The sequence below is a fragment of the Bremia lactucae genome, linkage group LG9, assembly GCF_004359215.1.
Source record: "Bremia lactucae strain SF5 linkage group LG9, whole genome shotgun sequence".
NCBI lineage: Eukaryota > Oomycota > Peronosporomycetes > Peronosporales > Peronosporaceae > Bremia > Bremia lactucae.
In genome coordinates, this window is record NC_090618.1 from 795,879 (window position 1) to 812,186 (window position 16,308).

Consider the following 16,308-nt stretch of genomic DNA (forward strand, 5'->3'; position numbering starts at 1 on the left):
ACACGAACCAGACGATCCACTACATCCTCGAAGGAAGAAATTTTTTGACGAGCTGTCACCATCTCGATTTGAAGAAGCTCCATCTTCACTGTAATCAGTGTAGGTTAACTAGTAATGTTATCAGTACCAGCAAAAGGTGACCCGTTATACCTGACGTCGTCCACTATAATGAGAATGCACCTGTATGCATCACATACACAAAGATGGGTCACTTAAGAGTGACAGGTCAATTTACTTCACACGATTTGATTGACCTCCTCGTTAAGTGTACTTGACGAGCGTGACATAAGGGAGTTAGATAATTAAATCAGGGTGTGTTCCTAATTATAATATAGGGGGTTGGCAATACTAAAAGAGTGTGTGGCGTTACCAAAACGATACTCGTTCCCGTAAGTAAAATGCGAACAAATTGGCATGCAATTTCATTTACCAGAACGCAAATGTTAAATATTTGCACTGATGTCGTAAACGCACTATCAGATTCTTTTATTTATTTCAACCTAGCAATTAAACCTCCAGAAATATAAAAGCTAAATTGCTCGATACAGAATTTAATGCAAAGTTCCGGTTTTGCTGATATTGAACTCAAAGAAACTAATGCTATAAAGAGTAAACCTTTAGAATTTGAGTAATGGTCTCGACGTGTGGAATCCGTCATTCAGCGAAAAGAATTTTATTGTGAGCAGCTCATGTCCCAGCACTCGCAATCGTACTTTTGTTAACTAATCGGTTGATGCGATCGAATTTCTGTCGCCGCGAAAGAGGCGATTGCCGTGTCCACGCAGTTAACTGCATAATTCGCTCTTCTAATAAATGTTCGTTCCACAATAAAGTGTCCAACGAAAAGCTGCCAAAACAATCAAATAAAATTCAAAAAACGATCTGTCAGCAATTTCTTGCCAACTATTAAAATTAAGCCAGCAGACCCATTCGGTGTGTCTTCGTCAAAGGCCAATGCTGCTTCTGGAGTCTGCTGAGTTCGACAATAGCCAAGTCGCACTGGTACATACCCTGCCAATGTATTTTCATGAATTGTAATTTTTCAATAAACATTGTTATCGGCACCTTCAGGAGGAATTGGAGGCTGCCTGATGCTTGTGACCATTGCCACCTCCTGATTCGGGTAAAAATCCTCCCACTTATTGCACGTATAGAAGCCCACTCCATCGCTTGTGGTTCCTCTAGTCAACTTTAAATTGACACTTCGGGGACCTCGCATCGCAACGCTTGATGATGGTGATACGTCGCTATTACTCAGTCTTTGTGTTTCTCTACTTGGACTTTTTGGCGGTGATTGAGCCAGGCTCAAAGCCTCTACTTGATACTGCATTTCCTGGCTCTACAAAATGCCATTACCATATTAAATATTAATTTCAATTAATCAGCGCGGCGCTTTGCTTTGCGGTTTTGTATTCAACGTCGATGGTCTAACGTGACGAACACGACAATATGTAGAGCAATACTAACCGCCGAGAAGTTGTCAATACCCGGAGATGCCATCCTTTTAAAATTGTAAGCTAGTCTTTTATATTGTTTTATAATTGTCCGGATAATAGTACCGGGTATACTTAATTTCGTAGAATAGATATTGACCAATCAGATACAGTTCTCAACAAAGACACTGTGTTGAAGCCACGGGTGTGCCAGCGCATTGCGCGCTGATGGACGAGACGCTGGGTCAATCTGGAGAAGGTTTTGCAAAAAGTCTAGAAATTCAGCGTCTTTGGTGCAAATGACTTGGACAAGTGGAGGAAGTAGTTGACTCGCATTGAGCTTCCCGTTGCCTACGTGGTCGACTGAAAATAAGCCCGTGTCGATTAACTGGCGCTGCAGATTTTCGCGACCAGCTAGTAAAGATGCCGGAATGGGACCTATAGCCGAAAGAAATAGAAATAAAAAAAAAACGTCACGTCGAAAAATTGAAAGCAAACGTACCAATTGTTGCCAAGATTCGAACCAGCAGGGTCTGTTCCGAGTCATTGGGGAAAAGAACCGCGCCCGTGAATAGTTCGGCAATGACGCAACCAAGGGACCATAAGTCGATTTTAGTGTCGTACACGAGACCAAGAATCACCTAAAGAGTAGCCCAAAATCAATTAAAAAGACGTCAATGCATGGCAAATATTAGCAAACAAACCTCTGGAGCACGATACGAGCGCGATTGGACGTACGATGCGAGCTCGTCAGTAGTGAAGCATGCTGATCCAAAGTCAATCACTTTAATGGTGCATGAACTAAAGTTTTCGATGAGAATATTCTCGGGCTTAAGGTCACAGTGCACAAGTCCAAGTGTGTGAAGGGTATCCAAAGCTTCAAGCACTTGGATAGTAATTTTTTTCAATCGAGGGATACTGAAGTAGTTGATAACACCGCGCTGTGAAAGCAAGCGAGAGAACTCGTACAAGTTGTCTCGAAGGAGCTATATCCATTGAAATCATGAGAACCGAGTGTAAAAGTATCAATTTTGAAGCAAGTAACGCACCTCCGTCACGATGATTAAATGTTCTCGAAAGTAAAAAGCATCTAAAAATCGCACGAGATGCTTTTCATCGACCTTGCAATTGCAATTTAGATATTCAAGCACTCGAATTTCATCCACGCCTTGATCGAAAAACTCTTTGTTGTTCTTGATGATTTTGAGGCACACGAATTTGTTTGTAATGGCATCGAGACACTTGTAAGTGCGACTAAAAACGGCTTCTCCGATCGCAGTTGCCACCTAAAGAGATCAACGCATGCAAACACACCCACATATTTTTCTTTCACGCTTCCATTCAAATTGTATAAGCTTGTAACAATACAGACCTTGTATTGACCGCCAATTACAGCTCCAGGACGAGGTCGCCAGTCCTGATTCGGTTCGAATCCAGTACGATTTTTCTCGCGAATGATACGAAGCTGAATCACCTCGTACTCTTTTGACTCATCATTATCATCGTCATCGTGGCTACCATCCGAACTTTCCCCTTCATCACATTCATCGCCACCTTCTTTAATATCCACAGTATGAACCTTATCGGCTTTCCGCTTCAATGGCGTATCAACATTCTGTTGAAATACTCGTTCTTGATTCAAAAGTACCGACGTTTCTTCATACGACTTTCGAGTCAATTCCTCACCATTTTGGTCAATCACTTCCTCCGTCGACGCGACTTTTCCATCCTCGTCATCATCCATTTCAAATAGTTTCTTCTCACTCTCGTCATCTAAAGCTTCGTTGTCATCGTCTTCCCTGATCTCATCCATCTCATCCTGGAACGTCTCGTCCTCGCAAACCGAGCTCACCATCTCGCTGTACACTTCATCTTCCGCTCGCATCGTGTGATCTTCTTCCTGCGTAAATGCAAATTGGTTGGGCTGCCGTGGCCAAAGTGCCGACACAGGCTCACCGTCCATTGATGTATTTCCGGGTGAAGTTCCTAGCCCAAGTGACGACTGTGGCGAGCTCGAGATTCGCGCGTTATTTCTGTTGGTCTGTACGATTCCAATTGAACTCGATACAGCATTATTGAGTGCACTTAATGTATCGTCCGTCATGCAGAGCTGATTTACTGCTTCTGCGAGGTCATTCTCGTACTCCGAGCCATATGCACTGCCACTTTCGTTGCCCTCTTGACTCGGCTCATCGTTGTCACAGGAACTCAGAGACATTGTTGTACAAAGAGGTCGTGTACTCTGTCCAGTAGCATTTACAGAGTGTTGAGTAAGGTCCCACTGGTGCAAATTGTCTCGAGAGAGAGTATCACGCAAAGTCACGTCGTGCTCTTGCCTTGCATCGAAAAATCGATGCAACAGCAAGTTCTCGTCACCCATTTCTTCATGTAAAGCCTGTCGAAGCTTTTCGTTTGTTTGTATCCGCTCAACAGCAGTAGGCACGTTTGCAATGGACTCGAGGATCATTTCCAGGAGCTCTTTGCGCTCTAGCTCCTTCCGTTGAGCTCTGTCATCACGACTTGCCGTCGGTGCGGATGTCAGGCGGCGTAGAAATGACATGCGAGGACGAAAAGGTTCCTGCGATAATTCTTCTTGACCCCTTGGAGCAGTTAAAGCACCGAGTGACGAGCCTAAACTCCACTCGGAGATCAGCGGAGGCGTCGAAGACATCGCGAACCTTTGAAGTCACTAATTCTTTTCAATTAGTGACACCCGACCATCATTCTGATACCTTCAATGCCTCTGCTGAGGAAGCTGCTTGAAGACCTGGGTGATGCGCCCGCGAATATGACGGCTGAGCAGCTCTTTGCGTCGAGCATTGACGCACAAGAAATGCGGACACAGCGAAAATTGGCAGCTGCTCTTTGCAGTGCTTCACTGATGTCCATGTCGACACGTGCGCAGCAGCAAAGGAGTGCCAGGTTGTCAAGTTTAAAGCCATTAAAAGTTGCGACTGACCTCCATGATTGTGTAATGTGCAATAGCTCTGTGCTAGATCTAGTATTAAAGGAAAATGAGAGCTGCAGCATTGAGGTTTGCAAAGTATAGTAGAGGATTGGTAATGGATGTGATTTGCTGACAAGGACAGAGATGCATAGACATTGTCGTATCAGTTGCGAAATCTGAAAAAGACGTGTTCATCCTAGTGCGAGACCCAAAGAGAATGACCAAGCGATTGGCAGCGGCGATGATGAGCCCCGATGGAATGATGACAATCGAATCAGCGGCAAAGTGTCTCCACCGAGTGCATTTTCGCCAATGCAAGAGTATCTATGAACTATTATGTGAGCTCGATCACATCCAACAAAATTGGAAGGTCCGTTTCGTGTTACCTTTTCGTTCGTCAGTATGTTTTTGTAGCTTACAAATTATCAATCTAGCACGGGTCAACGCTCCATCTCGTAGCACTTGGACCACTTTGCGATTTTTTATCGAATTTTCAAACCGTCTCAGGACTCACAATCGCAGGTTTGACGTTATTATTTTCTAGTAGAATCTTTCGCTCGTATTCGCAAAAGTTAAGGACGGTAATATGTCTCAGGTACGGGTTTGAAGCGCATGGTAGAGCTCGCGGTCAAGCGTCTGCGGACAATGACAAACGTTCACGTCATTTTAGTGGCGATTGGAACTCTAATTAGCTAGGGATTTCTAAGGTGGTCTAAATCGGCAGTGTCGATTAAGGCGCAGCGTCTCATTGACGATTGAAACACATCGTCAGCCTTTTTAAATATTAATTGTGGAAACCACTGCCAACTTATTCTAAGATCCAGCAAAAACAATCGTTTCTTCGCGACTTTATAAAGTCTGCGGGCAGCAAAAATATATTTTTTTCGTGACTTTATCAAGTCTCCGAGATCACCACTACCTTCAGTTTCATTTTTCTACTCACTGCGTTCAGTGTGAAGTGTAAGAAATGGCTCTTAATGCGCTTACTTCACGGCCGCGCCTGCAGTCAAGAGGCATTGAAACAATGAACTCCACCACGGCGACCGACGCATCACAAGCGTCCGTGGACGTGTGTTTCGATCTTGAAAACGCTGATACGACGACTGAAACAACACAGCTGCTGGACGAAGACGATACGAACCACAGTTCGACACAAGTCAAGTCAAATCTTGAGCCATTTGATGACCAGAAGCTAAGGGAAAAAGGCTCCTCTTCGACCAAAGCAATCGTCATAGTCTTCTGGCTCAGCATGTGGTTTGGACAGAATATTGCCATGACATTTTTAAACAAACAGGCGCTAAGTGTGTTGAGCTTGCCCGTCACACTCACGTTCGTGCACATGACATGCAATACATTTGGCGCCGTTTTATATATTCACGTGTACAGAGGCATTGAGCGCCAGCAACTTCAACCGGGCCAAAAACAGCTTATGATATACTTCTCGCTCATTTTCGTGAGTAACATTATCACAGGGAATTGGAGTTTAGGCCTCGTTTCCATCTCTTTGAATCAAGTGATGCGTGCGCTCGTTCCAGCGATCGTCATGGTGCTTAGTATGCTGATTCTTGGCAAATTATACTCATTAAAGCGCAAGCTGTCGCTCCTTCCTGTTGCCTGTGGTGTCTATTTAGCATGCACGGGCGACAATTCGTGTACTTTATTGGGTTTTATCATCACACTCGTGGCCATTCTGCTTGCTGCTTTCAAGGCCGTCCTTTCCAACAAGGTACTTTGATAAAGTCAAAAGCGTTGGCATTGTCCTCCAAAGAGCTCTTTTCATTAACAAATACCGTGTTTTTTTGCGTCTAGTTTCTAAATGGAGACTTAAAGTTACATCCCGTGGACTTGATTTTGCACCAGGCGCCATTGTCTGCTATTTGGTGTCTCGTTACGATGTTTCTCTCTGGTGAGGTGGAGACACTTTTACAGAATCGAGAAGTGATGCCGTTGGCGAGCTTTTGGTTTCTTGTCACGGGCATGATAAGCTTTATGCTTAATGTCACGAGTTTCATGGCCAACAAAGTCACATCTGCTGTAACATTAACCGTCTGCGGCAACGTGAAGCAGGTGGTTGTGATTGTCATGTCGATTTTGATAAATCACGACGTAATTACGGTTCAAAAGACGATTGGAATTGCTATGGTCTCGATCGGCGGCTCCATGTATGCTTACATTTCAACAAAGGAAACAATGGGCGTGTCAACGCTTTCACCACGATACAAGAATTCAAAGATGATGGGTTGAAGACTCTTTTTCGTTGATAGTAGCTAGGATGTGGCGAGGATATATTTTGATGCATGAATAGAAACAATAGAGGTGTTTCACTTTGCTGTATGATTAAAAGCTTTTTATTTTTGGTAGAATCATCTCGTGTTTGGACCATCGCGGACGACATCAGTGTGTAAGACTATTAGCAATGCATGAAGCGCAAAAACAATGGTAATTAGAACAAGTGGCGACGTTTGGTGCAATTACATATCTACGTTTTTAAGCACAAATTCGAGAAAAGTATTGAGCGTTGTTACATGAGATGTATTTATCCACTTGGTGGAATAGTCGAGCATCTTTTTGCGTTGTTTTTGTAATGGTTCGGGTTCGTTTTGACTTGCACGCAAATCCCCACAATGGCCACACAAGTCGCACTTGGCCAAACCGCCTTACAGCTTATTGATTTCTTTCACGCCTTCCAATGGATTCATTCACGTTGTCACCAAAGATGGCTTTGTACTGCTCAAGATGATACTCAAGATTTATCATTTCCGAACGCAAGCTATTGGTTTCAGGAGCCACTTGAAAAAAAGCGAGTTATAAACACTTTTGCCACCGCCACGAACGTCTGTCCCCCCAACGAGCATGGTCTTTAGCCAGGCATTTTGTATCATAGAAACATGCACTGCCAAACGATGAGCCATACATTTCGCGCGTAAAGCTACGAAAAGCATTGATTAATGAATCGTTACGCTCAACAGATCCAACCATACTATTGCAAACAATGTCTTTGTGGCAATATTGAACCGCCATTGCTGCGGCATCTGCAATATGTAGAAAAAAACAGCGTTGACCAGGTCTTGGGCGCCAAATAATCGCTTGACTTTGGTTCCATTGCCACTTAAGACGTCGGTTTCAAAAGCTTTTGTAGTAAGACGGAGTATTTCCGCACATGATGGACCCATTGCCAGCGCCACTTGATTATCAAATTGGTAGAACTCGTAGATGGGATGCACCACTCCCGAAGATGACAAGGACGCAATTGTTGTGTTTAGATAGCGACTCGAAACCAGGCTGACAACGCTCCAGGGTACGACCCTCCAATTGCAATCCACTGATCAGCATCCTCTGTTCCCAACAGGCTTTGATACGTATCTTTAAAATGCTTGAGATCTGCAAGCGCCTGTTGCACCGTCAAGAATTGGTAATTTTCGGTTGACAAATTGTTGTTTGATATACTTTTTCCATAAAAGCGATGTTCTGAGAGCCAGAATCTTATTGTAAATATATATAAAGCCAGTATTTAAATAAAAGCCCCCTTGATTATTCCTCACCTTCGCACCGAACTTCGCCGCGATAGTGTGAGTAAATCCGGCCGGAGCATGCTCTAGCGCACCTTTTCCACCAATGTTAAGAAGTATTGGCCCCGTAAAATTGCTCCAGAATTCGTTTACCTCGTAATAGCGCTGCTGGAATGTGGCGTTCTGGTCTGCCGCAAAGTGGTTGATAGTCTGGTCAAACCAGAGCTCCTGCGTCTCGTTTCGAGCTACTAATGCTTCTTCTGCTTGAACTATCTGTTATAGTCGCCCACCTTTGGCGAGCGACGCATTTATAGACACCGATAGCACAGCCACGAGAAGAGCAACGAGGATCATGATGTAAACGTGGTAACTTCAAGGTAGTGTTGTATTGGCAGAAAAGGGAGATTATTATTAATATTGTCGAATCACCTCTCTTCATTTTGAGATTGACACAGCGTTACGACTTCGTCTCAATATTATATGGTGCACGCGACAATTGTGTTCAATTATTCGTAATATGTTTAATTTAAAGTCTCCGAAGCATTCAGCGATCCAAAATCAGTTTTGTTTAAAAAAGTGTCCCTTTTCGACCGAAAAAAGGTATCTGATTCGGCGGCAACTTTGATAGAATATCTCCATTTTGATTAGTTCAATCAACATCGCAACTGACGATGCCAGGTCGACCTCGGGTGATACGAGTTCAGACATTAGGCGTAGCTGAGAAAGCTTCGCAGCCAACACAGCGCCGTGAGGCCGTAAGCTATGTGCGCAAGCTTGAGATTGTTGCACACTTTGAAGCCCACAAAAATATCAATGATACCTTAGCGCTCTTTTTTCCGGACGTGGCAGCATCTGAAGTGCGTGCCAAGAAGCAGCTAATCATGCGCTGGCGGCGCGATCGAAGCAAGATCGTGGCAATTTGTGAGGCAGGAGGCGGCCGCAAGACCAATGATCGCAAGGTCGGCATGGGCGCCACGCTGTCTGCCGAGGCCGAGCGCCGAATTGTCGACTGGATGCACACGGAAAAGGCATCAGGCCGCTTTGTATCCGCCAAACAGCTCACCGCACGCGCTATGGAGGCAGCATTAAAGGACAAGGTACACCCAGACAGCTTTAAAGCCTCTTGGACGTGGAGACAATCATTTTTGCGACGGCACGGCTTTATAAAGAATTCGCAGTGGGGGGCGCCATGACAAATGCAGGCATTTAGTTAACATATATATGAAGGAATAAATATTAAACGAACGGCTTTGATAATTGCGCTGGTAATGCGCGTTTCCTCGCAGCTCTTTGTGGTAAAGCGCTTTGGGATTGTTCTAGGCGAATTCCATTTAAACAATATTGAGTAGAGGTCGCCATGGATGCGGATGAAATAAGTTTTTTTTGCGCCGGGAATCTATCTCTGTCTAGATTCGATACAAATCATTGAGTTGAGCGCACATTCTTTATGCGCGCAGTGTTCAAGCTAGCGGACTACGTAGGGGCAAACTCGTCCATTTGAGCAATGAAAGTAGTAAATTGATGGGTAACATCTTGGTCGGAGCACAATGCGCCAAACGGACGCAAGTTTTATTACAATGCGGTGACAGGCGAGTCGACCTTTGCCGCCGTTTTATTGACGAAAATACTCCAACGATATGCGTCTGACCGTTTGTAGGAAAATTGTTGTTAGCGGTTGGACCATTTGTAAAGATGCTGCATCTCTGGCAAGTGAGCAAGCGTGATGTTAGCGCTATTCAGGTCATCTTTCGCAGCTTGGACCTCTTCGTTGCTGTCTTTTTGCAAGTGTTTCACAAGTCACACGCTTGGAGAATGTAATGATGCCTGAATACATTATCGGCAACGAAATTTTGCGGGCCGGAGAGGCTGACATTCTGAAACTGAAGTATCTGTCAATAAAAGCTAATTTTAATGTTATCGAAGAATGCAATTAGGTGCAAATATTTAGTGCATCAATGCAATAGTATACAGTTAGAATACATTCAATAAGTAAGTAATCCTTCAGTAGATACATTAAGATGAAAACAACCAATGTTGTAGGATTGGTCAGAATTTACTAAGCAAGGTTGATAAGGCACCTCGGCAATATGAGCTGGCGCGCACAAATCTCTCGCAGTATCAAAGAGCTTCGCTTTGTCGCATGTGATACCTCCGAGCATAGTGCGGGTCTGCGGTAAGTATTGTCATCCGCGATTTTAGCCTCGCTTTGTAAATTCTGACGGATTGTGTCGCGTCATGCTCAGCACTTTCTTCCGCAAAAACTACACGGAGCTGAAAATGCTAAACCCACTCACCCCCATGGTGTACCGTGAGGCAGAAGAGATGGATCCTTTTGTATACGCACGATTTGATTGGGGTGAGGAAAAGAAGGTTCCAGTACCTGATAAGAGTGACAAGGAGATCCTCGCAGTGCTTAAAGGCCTCGTCGACCACGGCCTCGGGCTTCCAAAGTCCCCAGAAAGCGATATCATTGTGGCCGCCCCAATTATTGAGGCTTTCAAGGGTGAGGACGCCTATGAGCCCCTGAATCTCACTTGGGACGGGAAGTCGGTGCGCCGCAATCCGGCCTTTGACATTCCTATAGAAGAAGCACTGAAGGCCTAAGCCGGACCAGATTGAGTGAAAAAGAGTCATTTAGTTATATGGCTTGTCGGGTTATGGAATTTTTGCCAAATAGTTACGTCGTGTACGATGTAAAAAAATGCTTAAACTGGCTTAGTATAACTTGGAATGCACAAATTTTTAAAAAAAGAAATTGTTCTACGACCACCGAGTAAAAAAATCAGGAGATACTAGAAAGCTAGGTTTCCTCACGATGGAGGCACTGAACCAACAACTGCCGGACCTGGGGATGTGTGAAGCTGCTGCTCAATTAAATGCGCTTCCAGCTGAGGAGGCAGCTCCTCCCCAACTTCAATATTTGTTAGCTCGGGAGCCCTCCGGTCACCGCGAATCGCACGCATGACACGCTCTTGCTCGTCGTTGTGATGTTCTACTTCGTCCAGGTGGAGACTATACGTCTCAATTAAGCCCTGACGAATCCGGAATGGTAGATAACTTGCGATAGGCTCGGTCAATAACATGGCATCGAGCTCAAGGGGTACACTTTCCTAATATTTTTAAAAAGTATATATTTTAGTGAGACAAAATAATATAAAACTGGAATATACACAAAATGTACCAGAAAGGAGGCAACAGCAGTCAACCAGATCGCGAGCCCCCACGCCGCATGGGAAATCGTTCCAAAGACGCTTGCCCACGAAAGCTCCATGACATGGCGAAAGCGAAAAATATAATAAATATATTTTGCCGTGCCCACTCCAATGTATCCAAAGCCCAAGAGCAGCAACCCTATTAAAATCATGTTCTTTATGTCTCTTGGTGGCATTTGTCAGCCAGTTAACGCACCTGCGCCACTGAGCTGAGCTCCACGGTGGTGCTCTTGCGCGTACATGGCAACTCCAACAGCGGACGACAATACGCCGTTTCTTGCCCAATTCAAATATGAATTTTCGTTACTAAAGCGCAGAACCTACCACCACGAACAATGTAGAATATCATGTCCTTTACCATCCGTCCCTGATTGACAGCAAGGACGACGACAACACTCACTCACCAGCGAGTTGCGTAATCGTAGATTTGCATCGGATTTTGCAGCTACAGCAGCAACCTTGGCCTCCCCTTTCACCGCCCTCTTTGCCGCCTTTAACGCTGGAACAAAATCAGTCGATAGGATTTACAATTGCGTTCTCAAGGTACCTACTCACCATTGCGTTGCTTCAATCTTAATACTTTATCTACTTGATGTCTTCCTAATTGAACAGAAGCTCCTAATCTGAACCTCGACCCACGACCACGCTTGCTCCTACAGGCTATCGTCGCTGCAGATGGTAATGCTGGCGATATAGCCGTGCTTTTGACCGCATAAGAAGCAATCGTAGGCTTCAAATGTATCTTTCCGCGTACTTCTATCGATTTACGAGGCACAGCAGCGATTGATGAGCTCCATGCCGTTCGCGCGACGACGGCGCGACTCCAGCACATCATTGTACGATGTATCAATGAGGCATCAACTGTTTTCTAATTGGTCAAAATTAAAAATTCTTGATATGAGCAAATAGTTTATAAAAGTCGCCAGAAACATGCCACGATCAGACTTTGCAACCGAGTTTCTTCTTCGCGAGCTGCTCTCGTCGCTAGGCCAGCCACTTGTGAAGGAATCAGAAGACTCCAATAGCTTCTCTGAGTCTTTAAGTGAAGACACGGAGTCGCAGTCTGCCGTCAAGATGTCTCAATCACGTGTTATGCTCGTCCGCCATACGAACAGTTTGCAGCAAACCGCGACGCTCGTGGATCGCAATTTCGACATCGAAGCATTCATTCCAACACACGTCATTACTGCTTTACAACAAGAATACGATTACAAGACAATTGGACGTTTGCGTGGCAGCGTTGTCCGTGTGATAAAGTACCACTTTGCCACGAGTCGTCGCTGCTTGTCGATCGACCCACAAAGCGCCACAACCTCGTCTTCTGTGTCAAATGAAAGTATTCAAAGAGCTCGAGTGTATTTGTGGGTCGAAGCGCTGGCTATTGTGGAGGAAAACGAATTGGCAGTTGAGCCAAAGCCATCGATATATAGTCATTCCCTCGTGGCAGAGCGTCTGAAGATGCTGAATGAGTCCGAGCTGGAAAAACAGCTAATGAATCATCAAGGGCTTTCGTTACTTTCAGTGCATGAAATCGTCAGCTTTAATGATGATCGACCACTTTTGGAGGAGGACTGTATAATCCCCGAAGACCAGGAACAGGAATTGGAAAGGCAGAATGAGTGGGGCCCTTTAATGACTCGTATTGATCGACAGCTAACGGACTCGGAGTTGATTGAAGAAAATGGCATGGTACCAATGCTGTTAGAGTCCCAATCTCAATCTATTGATGACAATACGAAAGCACAGTCCACACAGGAGTCAATAACGTCGGTAGAAGACGTGCCGATGGCACTTTCGGAGCCTTCGTTGGGCCCGGCAAGTGGCGATTTTGATGATTTTGAGTTTTACTATCAGCAAGAGAACATTCGAGAGACGTTTATAGCTGAAAGTGACATGGAAAGCAGTGACAAGGAGTATGAAGAACCCAAGGAAGTGATGCCTAGTCAATTACAGGCCAAGGAAACCGCTTTATCAAGCAAAAACGACTCGTGTACGCCATCTTTTTTAGAAAATCCACCAAATTTACTGGCAACTGTTGACCTTCCTGACACTGCGTTGGAATCAACACAAAGTCTTGCTACGGCTGAGCAATCCAAGACCCAAGAACATTGTACAACTGATATTGATAGCTTCCACAAAGACAATGAAGACAGTAAAGCACTAGTTGAATCCACGAACGCCTTGCCGTCGACTCAAATACCAACGAACAAGCGAAAAATGGCCAAAGGATGGCGATTTCTAAGCACATTGACATCAATCTTTTCGAACGAAGACGACGACAACAACCTCTCGGAAAAACCACAAAATGTCGAATCAGCTGATTTTCGCCAGCAATCTACCCACAATTTACAAGAGAAACCCAATGAGTTGGAAAACAGACTTGTGGAAGAAGAATATTTGTCATCACAAGCGACGGTTGTGCTCCAGTATGCCATCGATAATGACGTAGACGCCAATGCTTTTGAGTACGAGGCGAATTCGCCTGACGTGGTGAATAGTGAGCTTAATTCTCCTAAAACTTCCAACCTGGAAAACGACGTTTGTGTTGATAATGTGACAGTTCCTGGAGAGGAAAAGGGAACCATTTATCCTCTTAAGAAAGACTTGAGGATCGAGCAAGAATGTGGCTTGCTATCCACGACATCTGAAGTTGAAACGACATCACGATTCTCTGAAAATCAAGACCTGGGTCATGACGCTGACCGTTTAGAACCTCGTTTAATACCTGAAGATCCGTCAAAACAGAATGTCATTAAAAACGCTTCATCAGATCTTGTCATATTGGTTGGTGGTAACGTGTCTCGAGCTAGTCAAACCGACTTTCCGTCGGTCAAGTCTCAATGTTCCAAGCGGTATCATCAAAAGCCTGCCTTGAATAACTCATCGCGAAATGCTACTTCGCCAAAAAAAGGATTTAAAGACGCTCAACTATGTGTTAAACGTCGTCGACAGGAAGACTTATTGACGTCTCAAGCTCCCAAAAAGGGGTCTTTTTCTTTTCAATCGGAACGACAAGCTGAAGTATTTTCACATCGACGAAAAAGGTGTGCTTGTGACCGTCAAATGCTGATAATGGAGAGCTACTCGCTCCAATCCGTATGCTGTCTCTTTGACTCAGACGCACGTAATGAAAAGTTTGATCATGGGCATCGACAGTCGTCACAACTTCGTCGCGTCTGGAAACGATACGAAAACCTTTTTCCACCGCTAAATGTGACTCTTTTGAAGCAAATGATGTCAAATGGGAAAGAATAGGACTCGACGGAATTATTCATCAATGTGGGAAGTAGAGTCTCAAGCGTTTTAGTAATGCATTGCCGAATTAATAATATATTACAGAAAATCTCTAACACCCCCCGCTTCTGATATCGCGACACCTCGATAGGGAATATTTCGCTGAATGGGTCATTCCACTGCATCCAAAATCAACCTTTAGAATCGTCTTTAAATCGCCCTTTGGCCTTTAGAACATCACCTTCCCCAAATTACAGAAGGGAATCGCTTTAGCCACACACGCTAAGAGAGTAGTGAAGTGGGTGGGACTACCCCTTGGCACAGTAGAAACCGTGTTTTCGTTTGGCGATGTTAGATGAACTACTTTTAACAGGTGAGAAAAAAAGCCAAGAGCGCCCGCACTTTATTGGCAAGTCATTTAAAGAGCAATAAGAAAGACCAGCAAATCGAGCACGAGGAGAAGTTGAGCTGGAAAGAAGCGCCAATGGTCGGGGGTGCAATCTTGCGCATGCATGTTAGTAGTCTTCGAAGGTCAAGCAAAGGATAAATTTATTTTATTTTACTTGTACCAACTTTTTGCGGAAGTGCATGCTCCTAGTTTTTCTGTTGAAAAAGCATCTTGCTATTCTACAAAGGAATCACACATATATTGCGAAGTCCTTCGCAGGCCTTTCGAGCTACTGAAGCTTGGAAGACCTGCATAAAGGTTTCTCAATATGAATTTTAGTTATCAACAAGTTGCTACCATTATGCTACTGTCATGAATTTAGAGGTAGATAATTAAGGCTGTATTCAGAGGTAGATAATCAAGGCTGTATTCAGAGGTAGATAGTTGCTGCCATTATGCTACTCACATAAATTCAGAGGTAGATAATTAAGGCTGTATTCAGAGGTAGATAATTAAGGTGGCAACTTGTTGATAACTAAAATTCATATTGAGAAACTTTATTATGCAGGTCTTCCAAGCTTCAGTAGCTCGAAAGGTCTGCAAAAGGACTTCGCAATATATGTGTAATTCCTTTGTAGAATAGCAAGATGGTTTTTCAACAGAAAAATTAGGAGCATGCACTTCCGCAAAAAGTTGGTACAAGCAAAATAAAATAAATGTATCCTTAGCTTGACAGCCAAAAGACTACATAACATACATGCGCAAGAGCAACCTCCGACCCCTGTCGCTTATTTCCAGCTCAACTTCTCCCTCGTGCCCGATTTGCTGCTTTTCTTTTCGCTCCTCTCATGACTTGCCAATCATGTGCGGGCATTCATGGCTATATCTCACCTGTTGAAAACAGTACATCTAACATCGCCAAACGAAATCACGGTTTCTGATGCATTACACTACTCTCATGTAGATAGTTTAGGTGTGTGGCTATTGCGATTCTCTAATGTAATTTAGGGGATGTGATGGTGTACCAAAGTCCAAAAGGGGAACTAACGACGACTCTAAAGTAATAATTGTCAATTTTGCGATATACGAAATAATAAAAATGTTTTATGTTGTCATATTAATCTGTAGTTTTTATCTCCATTTTATATTGTCATTCTTAATCTGTAGTTTTAATATAATTAAAACAAGCAGACGATGAGGGGGGGTGGCAACACCAAAAGTCTGCATTCTTTCTAACAATTTACAATCCTAAGATAAACTAAACGTTCTTTGAAAGCATGTGTGGTAATAAGGCAAAAAGACACTTGAGAGTTATAAGAAAACGTAAAAAAACAACATAGACGGGGCAAAGTAAAGACGGTTCCATAAATATATTGGACCTGTCACAGAATGTCACACGAATTTCAAGCAAAAGAGGACTTAATGGTGAATGAACACATTATCTTGAGCAAAAAAATAGCCGGAAGTTGCAGACCTTGCGGCAAATTGGGAATATGAAAAAACAAATCCCGTGATAAATTGCAACTGGTGCCCGCCATACAGCATGAAAGTTGCATAGAACAGGCATCTGGATAGTAAATGTCGC

At 44.0% G+C, this 16,308-nt stretch overlaps 8 protein-coding genes across 8 annotated transcripts; 4 read left to right on the forward strand and 4 right to left on the reverse strand.

Annotated features, from left to right (window-relative positions):
• Window positions 1–465: 465 nt before the first annotated feature.
• CCR75_002478 (uncharacterized protein) lies at window positions 466–1,500 on the reverse strand (the record flags this gene model as incomplete). The annotated part of the gene is made up of 4 exons (XM_067960575.1): window positions 466–847; window positions 927–1,011; window positions 1,066–1,339; window positions 1,468–1,500. 4 exons carry the CDS (start codon window positions 1,498–1,500, stop codon window positions 688–690), a joined length of 552 nt encoding a protein of 183 aa, XP_067814222.1. The 3' UTR covers window positions 466–687.
• Window positions 1,501–1,596: 96 nt separating this feature from the next.
• On the reverse strand, window positions 1,597–4,149 carry CCR75_002477 (uncharacterized protein; the record flags this gene model as incomplete). Its single annotated transcript, XM_067960574.1, has 5 exons — window positions 2,806–4,149; window positions 2,483–2,719; window positions 2,138–2,419; window positions 1,936–2,074; window positions 1,597–1,871 (listed from the first exon to the last, which is right to left on the reverse strand). The coding sequence occupies exons 1-5, from the start codon at window positions 4,102–4,104 to the stop codon at window positions 1,597–1,599; spliced, it is 2,232 nt and encodes a 743-aa protein (XP_067814217.1). The 5' UTR covers window positions 4,105–4,149.
• A 21-nt stretch (window positions 4,150–4,170) lies between these two features.
• Window positions 4,171–5,292, forward strand: CCR75_002476 (uncharacterized protein; the record flags this gene model as incomplete). The annotated part of the gene is made up of 3 exons (XM_067960573.1): window positions 4,171–4,467; window positions 4,523–4,750; window positions 4,815–5,292. The coding sequence occupies 3 exons, from the start codon at window positions 4,171–4,173 to the stop codon at window positions 5,070–5,072; spliced, it is 783 nt and encodes a 260-aa protein (XP_067814216.1). The 3' UTR covers window positions 5,073–5,292.
• Window positions 5,293–5,347: 55 nt separating this feature from the next.
• On the forward strand, window positions 5,348–9,178 carry CCR75_002474 (uncharacterized protein; the record flags this gene model as incomplete). The annotated part of the gene is made up of 3 exons (XM_067960571.1): window positions 5,348–6,106; window positions 6,190–8,266; window positions 8,335–9,178. 2 exons carry the CDS (start codon window positions 5,348–5,350, stop codon window positions 6,622–6,624), a joined length of 1,194 nt encoding a protein of 397 aa, XP_067814214.1. The 3' UTR covers window positions 6,625–8,266; window positions 8,335–9,178.
• Window positions 6,334–8,243, reverse strand: CCR75_002475 (uncharacterized protein; the record flags this gene model as incomplete). Its single annotated transcript, XM_067960572.1, has 3 exons — window positions 6,334–7,848; window positions 7,931–8,158; window positions 8,180–8,243. The coding sequence occupies 3 exons, from the start codon at window positions 8,241–8,243 to the stop codon at window positions 7,640–7,642; spliced, it is 501 nt and encodes a 166-aa protein (XP_067814215.1). The 3' UTR covers window positions 6,334–7,639.
• A 767-nt stretch (window positions 9,179–9,945) lies between the features above and the next one.
• On the reverse strand, window positions 9,946–11,936 carry CCR75_002472 (uncharacterized protein; the record flags this gene model as incomplete). Its single annotated transcript, XM_067960569.1, has 6 exons — window positions 9,946–10,062; window positions 10,133–10,999; window positions 11,071–11,240; window positions 11,298–11,421; window positions 11,506–11,600; window positions 11,657–11,936. 5 exons carry the CDS (start codon window positions 11,934–11,936, stop codon window positions 10,700–10,702), a joined length of 969 nt encoding a protein of 322 aa, XP_067814220.1. The 3' UTR covers window positions 9,946–10,062; window positions 10,133–10,699.
• On the forward strand, window positions 10,125–10,493 carry CCR75_002473 (uncharacterized protein; the record flags this gene model as incomplete). The annotated part of the gene is made up of 1 exon (XM_067960570.1): window positions 10,125–10,493. One exon carries the CDS (start codon window positions 10,125–10,127, stop codon window positions 10,491–10,493), a length of 369 nt encoding a protein of 122 aa, XP_067814221.1.
• Window positions 11,937–12,031: 95 nt separating the features above from the next.
• On the forward strand, window positions 12,032–14,356 carry CCR75_002471 (uncharacterized protein; the record flags this gene model as incomplete). The annotated part of the gene is made up of 1 exon (XM_067960568.1): window positions 12,032–14,356. One exon carries the CDS (start codon window positions 12,032–12,034, stop codon window positions 14,354–14,356), a length of 2,325 nt encoding a protein of 774 aa, XP_067814219.1.
• Between the last annotated feature and the right edge of the window lie 1,952 nt (window positions 14,357–16,308).